The 19,863-nt window shown below is 40.9% G+C and overlaps 1 protein-coding gene across 4 annotated transcripts in view; it reads right to left on the bottom strand.

Annotated features, from left to right (window-relative positions):
* nsd1b (nuclear receptor binding SET domain protein 1b) overlaps positions 1–19,863 on the bottom strand; it is a 45,470-nt gene that overhangs the window by 15,234 nt on the left and 10,373 nt on the right. For all 4 annotated transcript variants that reach the window (XR_015131306.1, XM_086309331.1, XM_086309332.1 and 1 more), the window contains 16 exons: positions 16,853–19,859; positions 14,444–14,556; positions 14,063–14,318; positions 10,474–10,574; positions 6,380–6,422; positions 5,250–5,494; positions 5,030–5,167; positions 4,563–4,686; positions 3,598–3,798; positions 3,334–3,513; positions 1,741–1,897; positions 1,447–1,652; positions 1,249–1,361; positions 969–1,115; positions 407–529; positions 195–311 (listed from right to left, as the gene is read on the bottom strand). Coding sequence is in view for 3 of the 4 variants with exons in the window: in XM_086309331.1 (XP_086165457.1) it covers positions 195–311; positions 407–529; positions 969–1,115; positions 1,249–1,361; positions 1,447–1,652; positions 1,741–1,897; positions 3,334–3,513; positions 3,598–3,798; positions 4,563–4,686; positions 5,030–5,167; positions 5,250–5,494; positions 6,380–6,422; positions 10,474–10,574; positions 14,063–14,318; positions 14,444–14,556; positions 16,853–19,859 (5,271 nt within the window). In the remaining variant the exon portion in view is untranslated. The remainder of the gene's footprint in view (positions 1–194; positions 312–406; positions 530–968; positions 1,116–1,248; positions 1,362–1,446; positions 1,653–1,740; positions 1,898–3,333; positions 3,514–3,597; positions 3,799–4,562; positions 4,687–5,029; positions 5,168–5,249; positions 5,495–6,379; positions 6,423–10,473; positions 10,575–14,062; positions 14,319–14,443; positions 14,557–16,852; positions 19,860–19,863) is intronic.

Raw genomic sequence — 19,863 nt, 5'->3', positions numbered from 1 at the left:
CACCTGATAGTTGGTTGAGGTCTGATCACTTTCACACCATAAACGAATCGGTTAGGAACTGAATGAGACCTCCTCCTCCGAAGGGTCTTGGTGCAGTTGTTTTGCGATTAATGTGTACACACCTGCATAAGTGAACTGAACGTAACAGGCTAATGTGAAAACACCCTAAAAACACACGTGGCTCTGAGTCGTACCTTGTCAAGAGTTAACATGTAGAAGTTACAGATGTTGTTGTCCTGAGCGTGTCTGATCCTCGACCTGCACTCCTCCTCATCGATCACCTCCCCGACATACTCGCTCACAAACTGACCCTGAGAGAACAAACACATACGGGAAACGTGGATCATTCACTCCTGGCTTATGATGGGAATTCCAGCAGCAACAGCAGCAGCAGCACTGCGGTTACCTTCTTAATGTCATGGACACAGCGGAGCCCCCAGCCTCGAGACAGCGTCCTAAAGATCTCTACTTGGCTGTACTGACGCTTGGTGAACGCCTGGTTGAGGCACCGCTCGGCCGCCGGGCAAACCTGCAAGTAAAGAAGCGGCCTCGGTCAGATACTCGACACCTGGCTGCAAAGTCCAGGGCAGGCAGCCGCTAAAGTTCCCGATTCAACTTTAGAAGATCTGGAGCAATACAACTATTACGTCTTAGCCCCACTAAACTCCAATTGGTCAAGCACAGCTATTGGTGGCAGCATAGTAGATTTTTAAACGCATTTCTTAACATCCTGAAAGTAGAAAATTTCACTAAATAACTAAAAACACTTAGATCATGCACCTTGTACAATAAAATTCTAGAAAAAAATGAAACCAAACTAACTGGATTAAAATACTTGTAGAAGCAGTCTGTATGATTTAATACACCTGTGGCCATCGAAGTGACTGGAACACCTGAATTCAATGATTTGGATCAGTCAGTGAATCCATCTGTAGCTGTGCATGAGCGTGATGAAGGTGTTTCGGTACCTGTGGATGGCATTCGTAGAGCAGCATGCGGTTGATACACTCGGAGTCCATCCCACATGGACTATCATCTGTCTTCTTGCAGTTACAGCGGGGGATCTCTGAGAGGTCGGCAGTGAAGATCTGAACCTTTCCTATTGGTCGATTAACCTGAATGAGTCAGAAAGGTGTGTATCAGCATTACAATCAAACCTCATTTTTTAAGTCAACTTATGAAGAAAGCTTTTTACAGTTTCTTTGTGATTTAAGCAGCTTGATTTCAAAGTAAAGGCACCTCCATTACCTTAATGTGTTTGTATGGAGGAGGCTTCCTGTCGTTCTTCCTGTCCTCTTGAAGCTGCCGAAGCTCCTTCTCTGCCTGCAGCTCACGGAACCGCACAGCCGCCTCCTCCAAAGCTGAGGAAGGATGTCAAAAGTCAGCGATCGCAAACACAAACCATGATATCAAACCGATCAAAGGACAAATTTTACTTTTGCCTACCTTTTTTGTAGGTCGCATCAACCCCTTTACCCATCTTTTCCTTGCTGTTGGCGTCCACGTCCATGTAAGGGAAGACTCTGGCCTGGTAGGTCCACAGGTAGTCGTTGGAGCCGAAGAAATGAACGGGGAACTCGCCGACATCGTGCCTCATTCTCTGGATGTTTTCTGGGATTGTTTTGGGATGGCTGACCTCTGCCGGCCACCACCTTATGGAGCAGAAAATGGGAGAATAAAGGATTTGATGACGTGCGTCTGACTTTTCAGATTTAAAAGACTCTGTGGGTCATAGCTGACCTGTAGCGCCCAACTTTGACCCATACAATGTCTTTATAGCGAGGCTTCTTCCCGGCCTTGCAGTCGTTGCAGTACCAGCTGCCTTTGGGCATCTCGATGTTCAGACACTCCCGATGAAATGCAGCAGGACAGGACTCACAGCAGAGTAGGCTGCCCCCTGGAGCACAGGAGGAGGGACAGCATTGCATTAACCTCTCATCAATGAATCATGAAGCCAGCCGTCTGACAGCTAAAGCTTGTCAGACGGCTGGTCTCACATTTAGTCCTATATGTACTCTGTATGTATACAGAGGAGTTTATGGTTGGCTCAATGACTTTAAGGTCCTGTTGCTGTAAAACAAGCCCAAATCATCACACTTCCACCATCAGCAGCTGGTATAAGATGTTCCAGCTGATTGGCTTGTTTCGTTTTTCGCATTACAGTCAAACATCTCCCCTTTGGTCTCATCTATCCAAAGGTCTTTATTCCAGTAGTCTTGTGGTTTGTTCAGATCCGACTTGTGCGAAAACTGAGCTGTAGTGCCATGTTCTTTCTCCTACAAACCTCTCAAAACAAGCCATACTTGTTCATTCTTTTTTTCAAATTGTACCATCAAGAACTTCAGGTGAGGCCTTGAGAGTCTGACATGCAGCTCTTGGGCTTTTTGCAGTTTTGCTAAACAACGTTGGGGTAAATTTGCTGGAATGTCCACTTCTGGGAAGTTTGGCAGCTGTGTTCAGTTTCTACTTGTGAATGATCGTTCTCACGGTAGAATGATGGTCTTTAAATTGTTTGGAAATCTACTTGTAACCCTTCCCAGACAGATAGGCAGTAACAACTGCTTCTCTAAGATCATTACTTGGCTTGGCTGCCACAGAGTCTGCGGGACTCTGTGGTGATTTTGTGGGAGTCCGTTGGACTCTGTGGCACTATCCCATTGGGTATAGTAAACAATGAGACACTGGAAAATACCAAATTTTCCAGAACACCTGCCAGAGCAGACGAAAACTGGAAACTTCCATTCCTAAAAAAGTGGGAGCTCCCAAGAGCCTTGGGTCTTTGATTATGTCCAAATGAGTCTATGGCCTAACCCTTTCTGGGTGCTTTATGTCAATTTTACTTCAATTTTGTCCATGTTTTTAAATGTATTAAAACTGTATTTCACTAAACGCTTTTCTGCCTGTTGAGGCTGCATCTCCAGTGGATTTTGCATGTTTTTGGACCAGTTTGAAAGTTTACCTTAGAGCAGAAATTTGGTCTTCAGCTCTAGCCTTTGAAACAACGATGATGATGAATTAAACAAAAATCTTAGTTCTTGTGGAAACAATAAAAGGTATTCTTAAGTTTTTCATACAGTAATTCTGGATTTTGGTTCAGTTTTTGTTAAATAAATAATGACAGTGACATATGCCACGTGTTGGTGATCGTAAAATACTTTGTGAGAACCAGATGATTTATTAATATCCTGACATAAAACCTTACCGGTACTTTATTTTCCACCTGACTGTAATTCGTAACCGTAAGGTGAAATAAAATATAAATCTGAGGTGAAGAAAACAGCTCAGCAACAAAACCAGTTTAGTCTGGTCTGGAGTTTCCTTTCGCATCTGTACCTTCAGTGCAGACGAAGCACCAGCTGACGTTCACGTGTTCGTGATTCTTGACGCCGCGGCGGGGGGTGAAATGGTTAGGACAGACAATGCTGTTGTTGGAGAGTACAACACTGCCCGCTGCCATACAAAGATCTGTAGCGTGATAGGCAACCGGGCAGCGCACGCAACGTACCAGCCGACCTGTAGACGTAAAGAGGAGAGTAAATGCCACGGCGCAAGACGGGTGATTACAGCGAAGGTGCGGTCTGAGCGTCCTCTGATTACCTTTAGAGATGTTGGAGCTGTTGGGATTAGCGATGAAGCAGGTGAGGCAAACGTGGATGGAGCAGCGGAAACCTCTGTTCACGGGTACGGTCGGGGTGTAGTTGGCGATGCACTCGCCATGATAAAACTTCCCGCACACAGGGATCATGCAGCGCCGCACATCCTCACCGCGCTTTTTACACACAAAGCAGGTGTGGAGTCCTGGACACAGGAAAAGTCACAGGTTTAAATGATCACCTAAAAAAATATATCTTCATATTAATTTAACAAAATGAAAACAGCAGATAATAAGTGGCCTCAATTCTCCCTCTAATCGCTTCCAGAATGCAATGAACACAAATGACTGGGAAAATATATATAAATAAAACTATAATTCCTAATAAAACTATGATTATTTTAACAATTCTTTTTAAATCTGTTTTTAATCGTGAACTATTTGTTTAAAACTTCCCATGCTAGACATGATTTCAATACTAAACATGTTTTTCCATTGTATGAACAAAAATAAATAAAATGGCAAACATGACAGGCATTTTTTTTAAAATTATTTAAAAAAAAATTATTTAATGATTGCTAAAACAGACTAAAAAGTCTTACAAACAGAAATAAAATTGAAACCAAAAATAAAGAAAAATTTTGAAAACTAAAAATAATAAATAAATAATAACAATAAATAAATTTGCGTAGTGGTCTATGTGTAGTGGTTTACATAGATTCCCAGTTTGATCCTGGGAGCAGACACAAAAAATAAAAAATAAAAGTCCACCCACTGCGGTGACCCGTTGTGGATTAAGGCAACATGGGGAGTGAAGAAAAATCCAAACGCTTGGATATTTCTTATGCTAGAACATCTTTAGACCTTACAGTCTGACCTTTTGTAGTGATTTTTACATTTGGAAAATTCACACATCAAGAATTAAATTATAGGCTCTACTGACATCAGGGAACAGCTGTTTAGTTTTTACCTGATTTGCACTCTGGACAGACAAACTTCCCCTTCGGTGCTTCGGCCAGAGATATGCAGGGCAGGTGGAAAGCGCCACAACACTGACCCTCACAGAGCAGCAGCTCCCCGGTCTTCTCACACACCTGAGCAGAGATCATAGCATAACTAGAATGACTCAGAGAGAGGGAACTTTACGTCTCATGTATGCATGGTTTGCGAGGTGGATATGAAGGCTTCAGAGTTTTTAGAGGAAAACATCTAATGTCTGCTAACTGTTGTTTAGATCTGACCATAAAGTAATGAACTGAACAGAAATGGAAGCTGTGATAAAATGTTTGAATACAGCAGCAGAGAAGTCGCTGTAGAGCTTCTTGTAAAGACACAAGTAGCGTTCTAATCTATCACTGCTAAAATGAAACCTTTTCTTATGGAGCTTCTGGACACATTTCTAGGGATCTTTTTGTCACTAAACTGCTGAAAGCTCACCTGACATATGTTCTCCTTCATGGAAGCCGGGCCTCCTCGGTCCCCTATGATCTTCCTCGTAGGTAAAAGTGAGTCGTCACACAGTGACAAGTCGTCCTTCATGGAGCAGAAACTGTTGTCCAGGCTGGATGGTTCACCCTGAGGAGACAAAGCAGGACTTTGCTGTTGCATAGCAACAATTTTAATTATTGCTGTACGTAAAAAAGTAAAGCTGACCAACCTCTGACTCTGCTCCGTCCTTTTTGATGTCCTCGGCTTTACCGTCGTCCGGTTGAGGATCGTCGACATCGGCTGGTGCCGTCTCCTCCTGTCCGGGTTCTGGCGAAGACTGCTCTGGAGCAGAAGGTGCAGGAGTGCTGGTCTGAACCAAAGGTGTGGGTGTACAGAGGTCAGAGGTCGTTGCCGGTGTGGACTCTGATGCTGGAAGTGGCTTACTCTTTGATTTTAGGGATGGTGCTGAGCAGTCTATGTGGAAGAAAACCATATTTGAAACAGTAAGACAGAAAAACTAGCTTTTCAAGATTTTCAACTCATAACAACAAGGACTTCCTCTTAGCATCATATTAAATTACATTAACTGTGCAGATTAAATACGCTTGGCTGTAAATTCATCTGGACTCCTCAGAGCGTATTTTAGTTGGCTGCTTTCCCAAATTTAATTTACAAGGAAAAAAGAAAATCTGGTGACTTGGATTTTTTTTTTATGTTAACTTCTTCTTCTTCTGTGTCATAAAATGTTTGAAACCCACTGAACAAATAATGTAATTACACTTTATAGATTTAACATGTACACAATGATTATTTTATTTCATTTACAACATTTAATTACTTATTATATTTTCTCCTTTCTAAATCTGCTGCTTTTCCACTCATGTTTTGTTTGTTTTGTTTTCTAAGCCATCACTAACACTGACCTATGAGTCAGTCAAGCATAAATATACAAAACTCAACGGATGATGTGTGTCGTGTCGACATATAACAGATAATTTAGTAAAGCACTAATTCTAAATTGTATTTCTGGACACTTTGTTACTAGCGGTCTGTCACAAAAACACTATTTGTTCTCATTTCTTTAATAAAAACTATGGAAAATACCAAAGATAACACAGACATAAAATTGTATTTTTACACTATTAATGTGATTCCCAAAGAGTTGAAAACTGGGCAAGTGGAGGAGAAGAAGAAAAAGTGGCAGATGAGTAAAAATCCTCTGATCAAGCATGTCTTTATAAGCCTGCCTCTAATACAGATATAGGCCTGCTACCTACTGTTAAGTTAAATAAAAGTAGTCCTGGATGAGATACCGCACACTACAGTGTAATTTAGAAGGCTTTACGAAAACTCACTGACCAGATTGAGGAGTTGGAGGTGGATTAGTCTTCAGTGTTTTGACCTGGAACAAAGAGGAACACTTTCAAAAATGACTGCAGTTAAACCAACATTGTTTTAGTCTATCAAACAAAAAAAAGTTTCTTTTTTTGCTTTGTTTGTAGCTCTTATCTGCAATTCTCAAAAGCATTTTAAGGCTAGAATCCTCCATCCATGCCCATCCATCCATCGTTTATTCCAGCCAGGTTGGAAAGGGCATCAGTCTGAGATGAAATGCCCACACCTCCTCCAGCTCTTCTCGGGGGACACAAAGATTCCAAGCCAGTGGAGAGACATAATCCCTCCAGCATGTAGGACAAGCCCAAAACACTTAATCTAAGAGATGTCCTGGAGGCATCCTAGTCACATGGCTGATCCAACTCAACTGGCTCATTTCGATGTGGAGGAATCAACAGCTGTACCCCGAGCCCCTCCTGAGTGATTGAGTCCTGTCTCTAAAGGTGAGCCCAGCCTCTCTTCAGAGCCTTTTCAACACTTGTATTTGTGATCTTAATCTGCTCTCGCTTCATCACAGAAAACTGGATTTATACACCAGTCCATCTGTTGATCTCCATCTCCGTCTTGTCTCACTTGTGAACAAGACCACGAGGGAGCTCTGAGAGAAACTTCAACCTCAAGTAGAGGCTCCACGCATCTCTTGCTGGGGAAACTGGGGGTGCTCATCTACACGATATCAGTTCTAAAGACATTCTTAGGAGTGATACACAGAGGATCAGGGAAGAACTACACGCTGTCAAAGTTTTATTTTGTTTTTGAAAGTCACTGACTTCTTTTCTTAGCTGAGATTGAATGTAAGGTGAGTGATGTTTAAAATAAAATATTTAAAAACAAATAAATTCAATTAAAAACAAACACTTTTAATCTTTAAAGGCACTTTTGGCTCTATAAAATTGTTTATCTGTTTGTTTGTTTTTTAACTACACAATAATCTGAAATAATCTGATCATCTCATAGTCTCAGCTTCATCTCCACAGCATAAATCCTTTACTTGTATTATTTATACTTATGTTTGTTATTTATAACTCAAAGCAAAGCTTACATAAAATGAAATACACTTCATTATTTGAAAGCCCCAGACTTTAAGAAGCTCTTAACATAATGCGTGTTTAGATGCGCTTAACTAAACATCTTAACTAAACACGTGTGGGAGGATTAACCCTCCATCATCTCTTAAATGCTGGAATGACTGGAAACACTCAACCGGTGCTTATGTTTGTGACCGGAGGCCAATCAAACATGCCTACGTTGTTTTTATTGGACTGAAAAAGGATTCTAATGTTTCTAATGCCCGTGGTGCAGTGCTGTTTATTTAAGTAGCACAGTGCATCGGTCATGCATTTGCCTACATGCACATTGGTGTTTCTAAGGTTTTTTCAACACAGTGGCAAGTTTCTATTATTTGACTATAACTGAACATCAACTATGACCAAGCATCAGACTGAATTTAGGAAGGTAAAGACTTCTGTCTGACCATCAGATCATCAGTTCTTACATGCTGCTTACAACTCTCTCCACTTTGTATTATCAGAGATATCTCTCACAGCTCAGGTGGAGGCAGGATTGATCCAGAGGAGAAACTATTCCACCCTATAAACCTGAAATCTGCGCTACAGCTGACCTGAATGGTGTGCAGAAAAATCCTATACTCCAAACTGAGATTCAGGCCTCAGGACCTCACACAGTTCCCACCTATTTCTAACAAATGAGTTCACGGTTATAGTAAAGCATTCTCTCCTTCAGCCTCCTCTCATTTATCGTAACTGCCACACTGTTTTCAGAGAGAAAAACCTGTAAAATCCAAACTTACAACGATTCATTTTTGTTAGGGCTTTAAACGCTCCCTTGCACTCCCTCATCAGGTGCGCTTGTTTCTAAGTCACTAATCCATGCTGCTCACAATTATCGCAATAAACCGACTGCATCTTTGTGTATGAATTAGTGTTCATACACAAAGTGTTAGTGTTAGTAGATCACCCAAGGAACTTTCTATTCCCACTGGTGCATTTTTGAAAATTTTCCTTATACTTATTTGCTTTACAGCTTGCAATAAAAACAATGTCTTGCTGGTGCAGGAGTGACTAAATCTGACCGTGGATAACATAATGAGAGCTTTGACCACTAATTTTGTCTTGGAGTCATGGAGTAACAGTTTTTAAATGATTATTTATTTTATTAAGGAGAAAAAGTTATCCAAACCTGCTAAGTCCTGTGTGAAAAAGTAATAACCCGTAACAAGTGGTTGTGCCACTCTTGGCAGCAAGAACTACTTTGTAAAGTACTTTGTGATAACTATCAATCAGTCTTTCAGATCACTGTGGAGTTTTGGTCCACTCTTCTTTGCAGAATTTTAATTCCAATTCCATGAATGGTCTGTTTAAGGTCAGGCCAAAGTATCTCAATCGGATAAAAGTCTGAACTCACTCAGGTACTCCAAAACCTTCATTTTATTTCTTTTTTGGCCATTCAGAGGATTTCTTGCTGCCATGTTTTGGATCATCCTCCTGTATAATAAGAGTACTTTTAATGAGTCATAAGCTTTTATGTTCCGTTTAGTCAGCAGTGGTTTTCTGTGTCTCTTGAACTCTCCCATTGATGCCATTTTTACCCAGTCTCTTTCTTATATTTGCATAAGATCTTTGACCTTAACCCTTTAAGACCTACCATAGAACCAAGTCTGCCAGAGCTTACTTTATATTTTAACATGTTGTAGAGCCATTTTTGGGAGCATTTCAAGTTGCTATACATCAATACAACTGTTATAGCCCATATTTTAATAATATGTATGCATTAAGTCCATAGTAACTACATTAATTGCAAAAAAGTGCAATAAACTACAAAAAAATTGAAAATCGTTTTGTTTTTTGTTTTTTACATATATTTCTACTTGGAGAAATTTAAGAGGTTTATCCCTCAAAATTTTAAATACAAAAAAGTTGCAAAAAATAGTTTACAACAACAGGAAATTTATTTTGAGTGTCTTCATAGTTTTATTTTTGAGATACAGCAATTTTTATATACTGCAGGAAAAACGAAAAAACAATCCTATGATGCAAATTTGCAAAGAAAACAGCATGTGTATCAAAATAAACTATTTCCAGCAGTGCAATTCGAGTTCTAAGCATCCCAGAAACTATTCAGAAAAGCATAAAGTCAAACATGACTTCTAAAAACACCAGTATAGGCTTTTAAGGCTTACAAGTAAAAAACTACATTTTCCACGAAAATGACGTCACTTCCGATTTCGGGCAGGAAATAGCGTACATGCGATCGTTCGCGCTGACGTCTGTTTCAATGTGGGAAGTGTTACGAACAGCTGATCGGATCGGCAAAGCGTGTTTCTGGAATATTATGTTTTTGTTCCTGCAAGCGCTTTTTATGCAATTTTTGCAAAGCTATATGTGGAAGGAAACCGTGACCGAGGACAAGCTGATGGCATAAGATGTAAGTACAACTCCTCCGGTTTCATATGCAAAAAAAATTATTGCGCTAGTTCCGGTTCTACAGGGATTTAAAAATAGGCAAAACGGAGCGTGCCCGCTCCGACCGGCTTTAAAGGGTTAACTGAGCCAAGTTAGTCCCGCAGTTCCTTAGATGATGTTCCAGGTTCTTTTGTGACATCCGTGGGGAGTCATTAGTGTCTTGGTAGACCACCTCCGGGAAGGTTCATTACTGTTCCAAGTTTCCTTCATCTGTGGCTCTCACTGTGGTTTGCCAGAGTCCCAAAGCCTCAGAAATATCTCTGTAATCCTTTCCAGACTGACAGATGTCAATCTTTGTCTAATATTAAAATCTGTTTGATGATCTGAAACATTTAAGTATGACAAATGTGCAAATACTTTTTCATGGCACTGTACTACTGATACTATAGGAGGAAACTAAGATTTTCTTTCTAATTATAATTGCTAACTCAGTAAAATCTAATCTGATGTAATGCTTTTATGAAGGTAAATGGATTTTTTTGCGCTAAATAAAATGTACAGCTCTATCTTATAAGCTGGCACATACAAATACATTACACCAAACGAATAAATGTACACTCATTAAACATGCTGTACCTTCTTCTTGAGGCCTGTTGATGCCTCGGCCTCCAGGCAGTATTCCAGGATCTTCTGAGTGGGTTTTCTTTTGCGCTTCTTCTCCAGCACAGGAGCGCTTCCTGGAAAAACAAGTGTCACAGCCAGATTAGCATTAACCATCACAAGTTTTCAACACACCCGTAAATCAAAGTTTTATGTGGCTTTAGAAAATTTTTAAGTCCATGTGTGGAAACACTGACAGCCTGCATTAGACTTTGTCTGCTCCGTCACACATTTGTAGGAGCAGTGGATACAAACCAAATAACATAAGTGATGATAAAAACTGACTATTATCAGCCTGCTACAAAACAGAAAGTGACTGGTTCTCTGTGGAATACTCTCAAGGTTTTTCCTACATTAAAAAGCCATTTGCAGCAGCTATGTGTGGCTCAGGAGGTAGGTTAGGTCATCAGTGGTTTATTCCCCTGGTCTGCATGAACCCACATTTCTTCTGACTGTATCTATGTGTGCTCGACAGGAAGTGCTTAAAATACTTGTGTATGTGTAAATATGTGAATAACTAGTGCTTTATTAATAATAACTGATAGTTTACAGTAATGAGATCACTGGCACAAGAATAAAGCTTAATACAATATTTACTCTTCATTTGGTTAAAGCTCCTGTTTAACCAGTCATCTTAAGCTGGTCTCATTTTACAGTGTTACTGACAGTATTTACTTTAAGCACTTAACTTACTGCACGCTGAACTGTAACCTGTTAAAACAAAACACAAACTTCATTCTTACAAATTCTTGGGAATTCCTGTCATGTTCCAGTTCTTGTAGAGCTGGGCGATATGAGATTTTTTCATATCACGATATGTTTTTTTCATTTCAGGCGATAACGATATCTATCACGATATAAGCCAAATAACTATATTTGTAAGATTTAAATGTGCCGTTGCTCACAAGTAAAATGTGAAATAATCAGCAGCTTGTTTTTATTTAAATATTTATTTCCCATAATAAGTTCAACAGGGTAGATGTACTCAAGGAACATGAGACTTTTTCAGATAGATAAAGGCAAATATTGCAAACTACACAAAAGGCAGCCGCTAAAGCGTTTAAGTTTCAAAAGAGAACAAACGAAACAGACTACTAAATTGTCAATTCCACTTAGAAACAAAATATTAATTCTAAAAATAAATCTTAGTTTGTTTTACAGAAGAACAGACAAAACTGACTAACTTTTGTCAATATCAAATAAACTGAGAACTAAAAGGAAATTCTCAATCTCTCCTTGTTGTATAGCTTAGCTTTTCAAACAGTTTTAACAGTTACTTTAGTCTGACAAAAGCCGAATGACGAATTAGCGCTTCCAGTCAGAGACTGAGGCTACGTCCACACGTACACGGGTATTTTTGAAAACGGAGATTTTCCGTTTTCGTTTTAAAAAATAATCCCGTCCACACATAAAGGCAGAAATGAAGGAAAACGCTGCTATGAACATGCCAAAGCAGCAGGTGGCGCTAGATTCCTAACCGTGCAGAAATGTTGGCCAATCAGAAGTCTAGAAGCCTCGGTGGGAAAAAGTAAACAAAGCTGGGGCATAGAAGCAGAACCGAGTCGTATGTGTGGAGGGACAGTAACTGTGTGTATATGTAAGCATTTAAACACTGCAGAGAGTAGAATTAACAGTAACAGTATTGTAGAAATTCATTTCACCGAAACAATAACGTGGCGCACAGTGTGACGCATGCACCAGTTCATTGTATTTCCAGACTTGCTTTCGGCACAATTTACAGTGCACGCTACTCTGTTTTTTGTCAGACTTGAAATAGCCGAAATACCTTCACACTACGGAACTTCTATGGCTCTTCCGTTCGACAATCTCTCCGGCATTGGAACCATCATCTGTTTTCTCTTCGGTCACGCTCGGTTGATTTTTCTAGTCGGCACACTCATTTCCTCCATTACCCGCTGGCTGCTTCCCAAACAAACACACGTGTGGCTTGTCACTTGTGCTGTACGTAACAAGTCACGCGACGTGACGCTGCGGCTGTGATTGGTTCGGCTCTGCGCTACTTAGTTTGGATTGGCTGACCTTTTTTTTATTTTTTATTTTTTTTATTTTAAGAGGACAAGAGTGGCGAGGTCTATCGCGATAGCTTAATTTCTCTATCGAGTAAAAGGTATATCGCGATACATATCGTTATCGTTCTATCGCCCAGCTCTAAGTTCTTGTATCATTTCTGTTTGCCTTTCTTTAAGTGCAGTTGTGGTTTATTACTGCTTATCAGCGGCATGAATGTCGCGGTAATTTTGGGCTTTGAATTTATTTTTAATTTTCTTTAATCCACACAGGGTCAAATATATAAATACGTCTCCACTAATATTTGTTTAAGTCCACAAATTTTCAACATGGTTGAGGGCGGGACTTTCAGAAGGCTATTCCAGAAGCCTAATGTTAGCCTTCTTTATCCATTTAAAACCAGTTTTTATGTGTGTTTGGGTTTATTGTCCTGTTGGAACACCAAACTGTGTCCAAGTGTGTTCAAGCGTCTAGCTGTTGATGGTGAAGACGAAGTCCTTCTCCTTCATTATTCCATCCACTTTGTGCAATGTACTACAGGCAGCAAAATCGCCCCAGAGCACAATGATACCGCCACCATGCATGCACCAGTTGGTACTGTGTTCTTATGTGGTTTGACAGCTCCACATTTAATCCTCCATACATGCCTCTTGTCTAGAGGCCAAACAGCTCAATCTTTGTCTTTGACCTTTAAACTGTCCTCCAAAAAGCATTTGGCTTGTTCACCTGGGCAACTGCAAATTTCAGTTGAGCTTGAAGGCGTTGATTTTGGAGCACGGTCTTCTTTCTTGATCGGCATCCTCTCACTCCGTGTCGATGTAAAACTGGCTTCACTGTGAACAGCGACACTGGTGTTCCACCAGTTGCCAGTTCACAGCAGCCTTGAGCCTTTGATGGTTCCTAGGTTGTTCCTGAACGTCCTAACCAACTTCCTCTCATCTGAGGCTGACAGTTTGACAAGGTCTAGCAGAAGATCCAAAGTGGTGACTTAACCAAATAAGGTGTACTTATGTACAATTGTTTGAACTGATGATGGAATCTGCAGTTGTTTTGAAAGGACTCCAATAGATCTCCACAGCTTCTATAAATCTACAATTATCCTTCTTACAGCTTCACTGAGTTCCTAGGACTTTTCTGTCTGATGTCAAACATTTATTTTTATGCTGGCAAATAGAAACTACCATTTGAAGGCAATCATGACCACTAATGAGAAGTTTAAAAGCCTTGCCCTTATCAAGTGAAAGAACCTTTTAACTTGTAGAACCTTCAGCAGCACTTATTAAAAGAGTTCATGTATAAGTTGACCCTGTGTGAAAGGTATGAGTACTGAAATGGCAGAGGAGCACGTCGATACCCGTGCCTATGGCCACAACGCTGTCTACAACACATCTGCATATTTCTGGTCATGGTTCAGGCTTCTTAGCGCCAATGCAGGAAAATCTTAAAGTTAACCGTATAATATTTCAACCACAGTCTACACAGAGACTTGACCTGAACTTGTGTCCTCAGAAAGAAAAGCACACAAACATAGTCCTACCATTGTCTTTGACGATGCTTTCTGGTAGCGAAGGTTCTGCTTCAGGAGGAGGGGTTAACGTGTCGATGGAAAGAACAGGTGCATCTTGTGAAGGTGTGTTTTCAGTGCAGGGAATTTGTAGGTCAGAGGGCGTCGTTGCACAGATTTCCTCAGGGGGTGGTGTCTGTATTTCGGGAAGTAAGTTCAAGGATGGCTGGACTTGCATGCTCTTGTCACACTCCGAGGGTTCAGATATGGAGGTAATGGGTTGAGAGGCCTGAGAGAGCAGATTGCATGAGTTGTGTGAAGCAGTATAAAGTTACACTGGCTGGTTAATACTAAACTGTTATGCTCATATAATAATGTGTACTTACAAAAGAGCTTACTTTGTGTGATTTTTACCTTTCCAATCAACTGGAGAGGCTTTCTCGTTTTCTTCCTCACGGAGAAAATCTGGTCGTACTCTTCAGTCCATTCAATCATCCTCTTGCTTGGTTTTCTTATTCGTTTATGTGCTAAGGGGACAAATTTTATTTTATTTTTAAAAAGATTATAGATATACATTTATTTTTGACCTATTTAGCCCTTTGACAGCATCAGTATTTGTTAGTGCTGTCAGCGTTAATGTCGTTAACGGATCACCTCGTGTGTGTGGCTGGACTGCGCTAACACGTTAACGAGCTAACCGCGCTAATGCATTGACGCCGTGCAGCCCCACGCACGGGGCGAATCGCGCTAACTCACTAACGGAGATTTGCCGTGTTAATGCGGTTATGGCGTCAACGTCATTTTAACGACATTAACACTGAGAGCACTAGTATTTGTACAACTGGTAGACTAACTATGTTAGTAGTCTACCCATTACATGAGCAGAAACAGACTGCTATTTTTTTTTTTAAATTCCTCAATGGCAAGTCAGAATTCAGAACTGAACCTAACAGTTTAAAGTACTGTTACTTTTATACCTGCAGTTTAATGTGCACACAGATTTACACCTGTGGTTAAAGGATTTACTATTCAGAAACACAGATTTTTCATTTCATACACATTATTGTATAAACTAGGGTTGGGGAAAAATAAAACAACAGATGCAGAAAAGCATCACGATATTTTGCGTGATGATACTGTACCATTACAGGGACACAAAAGAGGCGTAAGTATTTTCAAATACTTCACTCTTCAGTGAAGTATTTGAAAATCCCCTATGTGTAAATGGAGTTAACAAAAGCTAGGGGGGCAAGGCACTACAGCAGGGAGGGCAGTTGCCCTCCCTTGTCTTCCCCTCTGTAGACTCGCCCCTGCTGGGAATACTACGAACAAGAGGGCTCATCACATGCAGATAATGTTAGCCGACCAAACTTGTGAATTGGCTCAACCTAAAAAAAAAAATCAACCAAGACTCAGCTTGACAAAACAACCCCCTAATTCAGTGAAAGCTAATGGCTCAGTTGTGCAAGTAAAAATAGGACAGCATGTATCCATGTATCATAACAAATAACCAAATAAATAAGATTATCATCTCCAGCTGCCTGATAATTGTACTGATTTTTTTTTAATTGAAATTTTTTCATATTCTGTGACTAATTGCAACTAGTGGCGACTAAATGGTTGTCCCAGCGTTAAGGCTGTTGCACACCAATGGCCACTTCTAATCACAAGGCGATTGCACAGGTTGCCCGATGGGAGGCAACTTTTCTGCAAACAGTCACAATCCAATTTGGACTGACTCACCACCTACTTTATAAAAGCAGACACATTGCCAACATGTTGCCATCAGTCTGAAGGAGTCTTTCCCAATCAGCACAACTTGAGGGGACTCAAATGAACTGGATGTATTCTGATTATTGCTGAGAACAAATGTAATAAACAGAAATTCCTACCTATGTAGTCAGTGACAGATGTGTGATTTATCACAATTAATTGTTGTATTATCAGAAACCGTCTGCATGTAATTGCCTCACACACTGATATCAGTCTGACTCTGTCTCATGGCAACATTTATGGCAGGTTTTAGTTACAGTGTTGTTTTACTTGACGTAATCGTATTGTATAAAACTGATATTGGCCACGTTTAGCAATTTGCAGTTGAAAATGGCTGAAGTATTTATTTTTTAAGGAGGTATTTGCCAGAGTGCTTAATATTTAATCTAAACAGAATGAGGTACTTCTGTAATTGAGTAATCAAAGGGTAACGAGTACACACGGTTATGAAGCTAATCCGATCGACACAACCTTTACAACAACAACCCCCACAAACAAACAAAAAAAACAGCAAAGACATGACAAACATCATCTATATTTTGGTTATTTGCATTGAGGATTTTAGTGATTAGCCGGTTTATCTGTACTGGCATTTATAACAACGAATAAAACAAAATTCTAAAAAATAAACAAGAGATGGAGAAATGGCCTCTAAACATGGTGTGACTGTCATTAATTGTCATTAATCAAAATTAACGCTGATGATGTAGCCTTCAACTGGCTGAAATTATCCTTATGTTTCTGCTACTAAGCCAAGATAGCAACCACTGAGGGAGAGAAGAGTTCAGGGTTTTACTCTTAACCTTTTGACCATTCTGCTTGTTCTAGCAGTTTATGTAAACACACTAATATGAATGCATTTATACACTTGAAAAAGCCGGTGCTAGTGTGGGAGCACTTGAGACACACAAAAACCTCTTTAAAAACAATTGCTTTTAGCTCTCCCTTGCCTCCCTGGCTTCTATTCAGTTTTTCTCATTATCTTTCTTCTACATTACACCCATCAGCTTAGTCTCTCCGTGGGGGGCCTCTACACTAAATTCTCCTTACCTGTCGGATCCTTGTCACCTTCTCCAGTGTTGTGCGTCAAGCTCGCCTTCTTCTTAGTGCAGTCCACAAGCCCATTAGGCTTTTCCAAAGACAGTGCAATGTCACGACCCTTCTGCTCCAAAGGCACCATGATCTGTAGATTCTCCTTTACTCTGCTCCAACTGTCCTCCTCGGTCACCACAACTGCTCCTTCACCACCTCCAGGCTGCTCCCATATGCCCGGCATTTTTGATGAGCAATCCTCTGTTGATGAAGAGTCCTTTGCTGGCATGGACGACATTCCTGACTCAAGTCCTGGGAAACCAGGCCCAGACCTGGCGCGACGACAAGGCACTTTGCGATTGGCTTTCTTTTTCCACCTGGATGAGCTACCCCGTCTGTTGTAGGGCCTCTTGGACATCTGATACGGACCTTCCTCATTATGTGCGACTATGGTTTTATCTGGACTTGAGTTTGAGATGCTATGAACAAAATCTAATTGTTGATCTTGTCCTGCAGGCGTAGCCTCCCCTGGCATCACTAAAGGCTCTTCCTTAACATGTGCACTTGGTGGCCCAATCTCCAGTTCTAAGGGTGCACCGTCTCGCTCTCTAGTGTCATGCAAGTCCTTCAGCATCATAAGGCAGGTGCTAAACTTGTAGTTGGTGTCCGGCTTGAAAGAAACTGGTTTACCATTGCTTTCATTTGTCAGGGACTGAAAAGAGACCTCTTCAACATTTTTAAAGGCATTTATAAAAGCAAATGGCGAAGACGGTGAATGCGATAACCATGCATCTGAGGAGCAATCCTCCTTCTTTGCCTTTGCTTTAGAAGTAAGAGGTATAAAGTCCATCGGTGGAGTTGAGGGAATTGAGAGGTCTTCATCTTCACTCTTAACATCTGTGTCATAGTCATTGGAATCAGAAAAAATCAAATGGGGGCTGCTACAACTGGAAAAACTGTCAGGCGCATACTCAACACTGTCATTAGAATGTGATTTTGGAGATTTTTTACTAGTGCAAAAGTCCGATTTGGCCTTGGGACTGCAGCTCAGGTCCTCAGATTTTCTAAAATTATTCAAGGGTTGTTTCTGTTCAGCCTCCTTTTTGACTTTTTCACGCTTTTTTTCCTCAGCCTCTTGCATGGCCTTCAGCGCTCTAGTCATCAGCCGACTGCTGGCCGGGAGGTGGGCAGGCTGCTCTTGCATGACTTTATTCACTTCATCTAGGCCACGCTTTAATTTATAGGCCACTTTCTTGGTTTTCTCAGAGGAAGGACGTCCTGGAAAATAAGCTCTTCTACATGCTAACCTTGCACGCTGGTGAGAAGGTGGAACGGTCGTTCTATGTGATGTGACAGATGTGGTTGCTTGGTCTGGTCTGACCAGTTGTTCAGAAGACTTGCTTGTTACATTAGAGTCGGGTGTCTTTTTACCTTCAAACTGATCTGACTGGTTCGAGGATGAGTAACTCACAGTACTCAGACTTCCATTTGAAACTGGTATTCCCTCTGTTTCTGGGCTACCAAACTCCTCAGTGGAAACATTTGAGGTCATGATATTCTCATGTGATGATTCTGATGAGAAATTAACCATACTTGACTTGCCGCGTGCTTTTAATTTCTTAACTGAGACTTTTATTTTGGAGGCGACTACCTCGTCTTTTGAGGCTCTTCCCTGACCATCCATCCAGTTTGATTGTTTGGATGACAATGTAGTCATGTTAGTATCCGATCTTCTCTCTTTCTTTGTGCTTCCAGGTTGGTCTTTGGAATGAATAGTTGTATTGGAGTTTGAGATCTTCTTATCTTTTATGTCCTTGCGTATTAATTTGACAAAGGGTAGCCTACATTTAGAGACCAGACTCGTTTGAGTTTCTAGCCACCCTAATGGGTCCGTAGTTTTATCTTGTAAACAGGATGCTGAAGCATTTTTGCTCTCTTTTTCCTCCTCAGCAATGTTTTCAGTTGTATAATGTTTTTTAGTAGATGTCGCATCAGAATGTTCAGTTTGACTGACAATCTTTGCACTCTCTGAAAACCTGGATAGATCACTCAAATTATCTTTCACGGTGGCCTCTAAGGACTTCTTAATGTCTGAAAGACTTAACTGGCCACATGTGCCACTGATGGTATCCACTGAACTGGCAAATGACTTTCTACCCTTTGAACAACCACTATCCTCAGAGTCTAGAGACTTCTGCTCACCCACACCACCAGCTGTACCAAAGTGCCCATTAGCAGCAACAGTGTTTTTACACTTTAGATTTCCTGACTGTTCAGGAGGCAGATTCGTTTCAGTGGTCTTCTGCTTGTCCGACAATCCTGACTGCTCGTTGGCGGCGGCACTGACAGAGGAGGAGGCACAAGAAGCTGGTGTCTTTTTACTAATAACAGATGAGCTCTTTTTCTTACAGGGGACCTTACTGAAGAGACTGCGGTCTGGCATTGGACTGGTTGTTTTAGGTCGCCTGTCTTTGCTCGATTTGCTAAACCAAAGACCACTTTGAATCTCAGGCTGCTTCTTTACCTCTTTGACAACCACAACAGACGGCTGAGTTGGAACTAGCTTAGGCTGACGTTCAAGTGCTTTAGGACACAAAATTTTAGGGACTGACTCAAGGTCAGAGTACGGGCACTCCTCACTGTCTCTATCCGATTTGTCAGGACTATTATTCAATGTCTTTTTAGAGTGTTTACTTTTTGTATCCTTTGATGCTTCATTCTGTTTCTTCTTTCCAGAAGATTTCTTTAAAGTGCTTGGCTTTGTTGGAGTTGTAACAGGGGGTGTAATTACTGGGGATGGAATGGATCCATTGGTTATGTGTGACGTCTCAGTATGGGTGGAGACAGATGAAGTGACAGGAAGAAAGTTTTGATGGGTCTTATTCTCTCTTTCCAGTGGGGAAGCATCATGGAAGGCATCAGCTATGGACAAAGACACGGAAGACGCCATTTTGGGTCTCTCAGGAAGAATGGATTCAGCTTCTGCCACACTGGACTTCCAGGATTCCTTAAACCGCTTAGCAATCTAG

The sequence above is a fragment of the Aulonocara sp. 'chitande type north' Nkhata Bay genome, linkage group LG10 (assembly GCF_057382095.1).
Source record: "Aulonocara sp. 'chitande type north' Nkhata Bay isolate Kocher_YH1m ecotype deep benthic linkage group LG10, A_spYH_male_GT1.1, whole genome shotgun sequence".
NCBI classification, from domain to species: Eukaryota; Metazoa; Chordata; class Actinopteri; order Cichliformes; family Cichlidae; genus Aulonocara; species Aulonocara sp. 'chitande type north' Nkhata Bay.
Note: the sequence above shows the minus strand (reverse complement) of the source record. Positions and strands in the feature narration are given on the sequence as shown.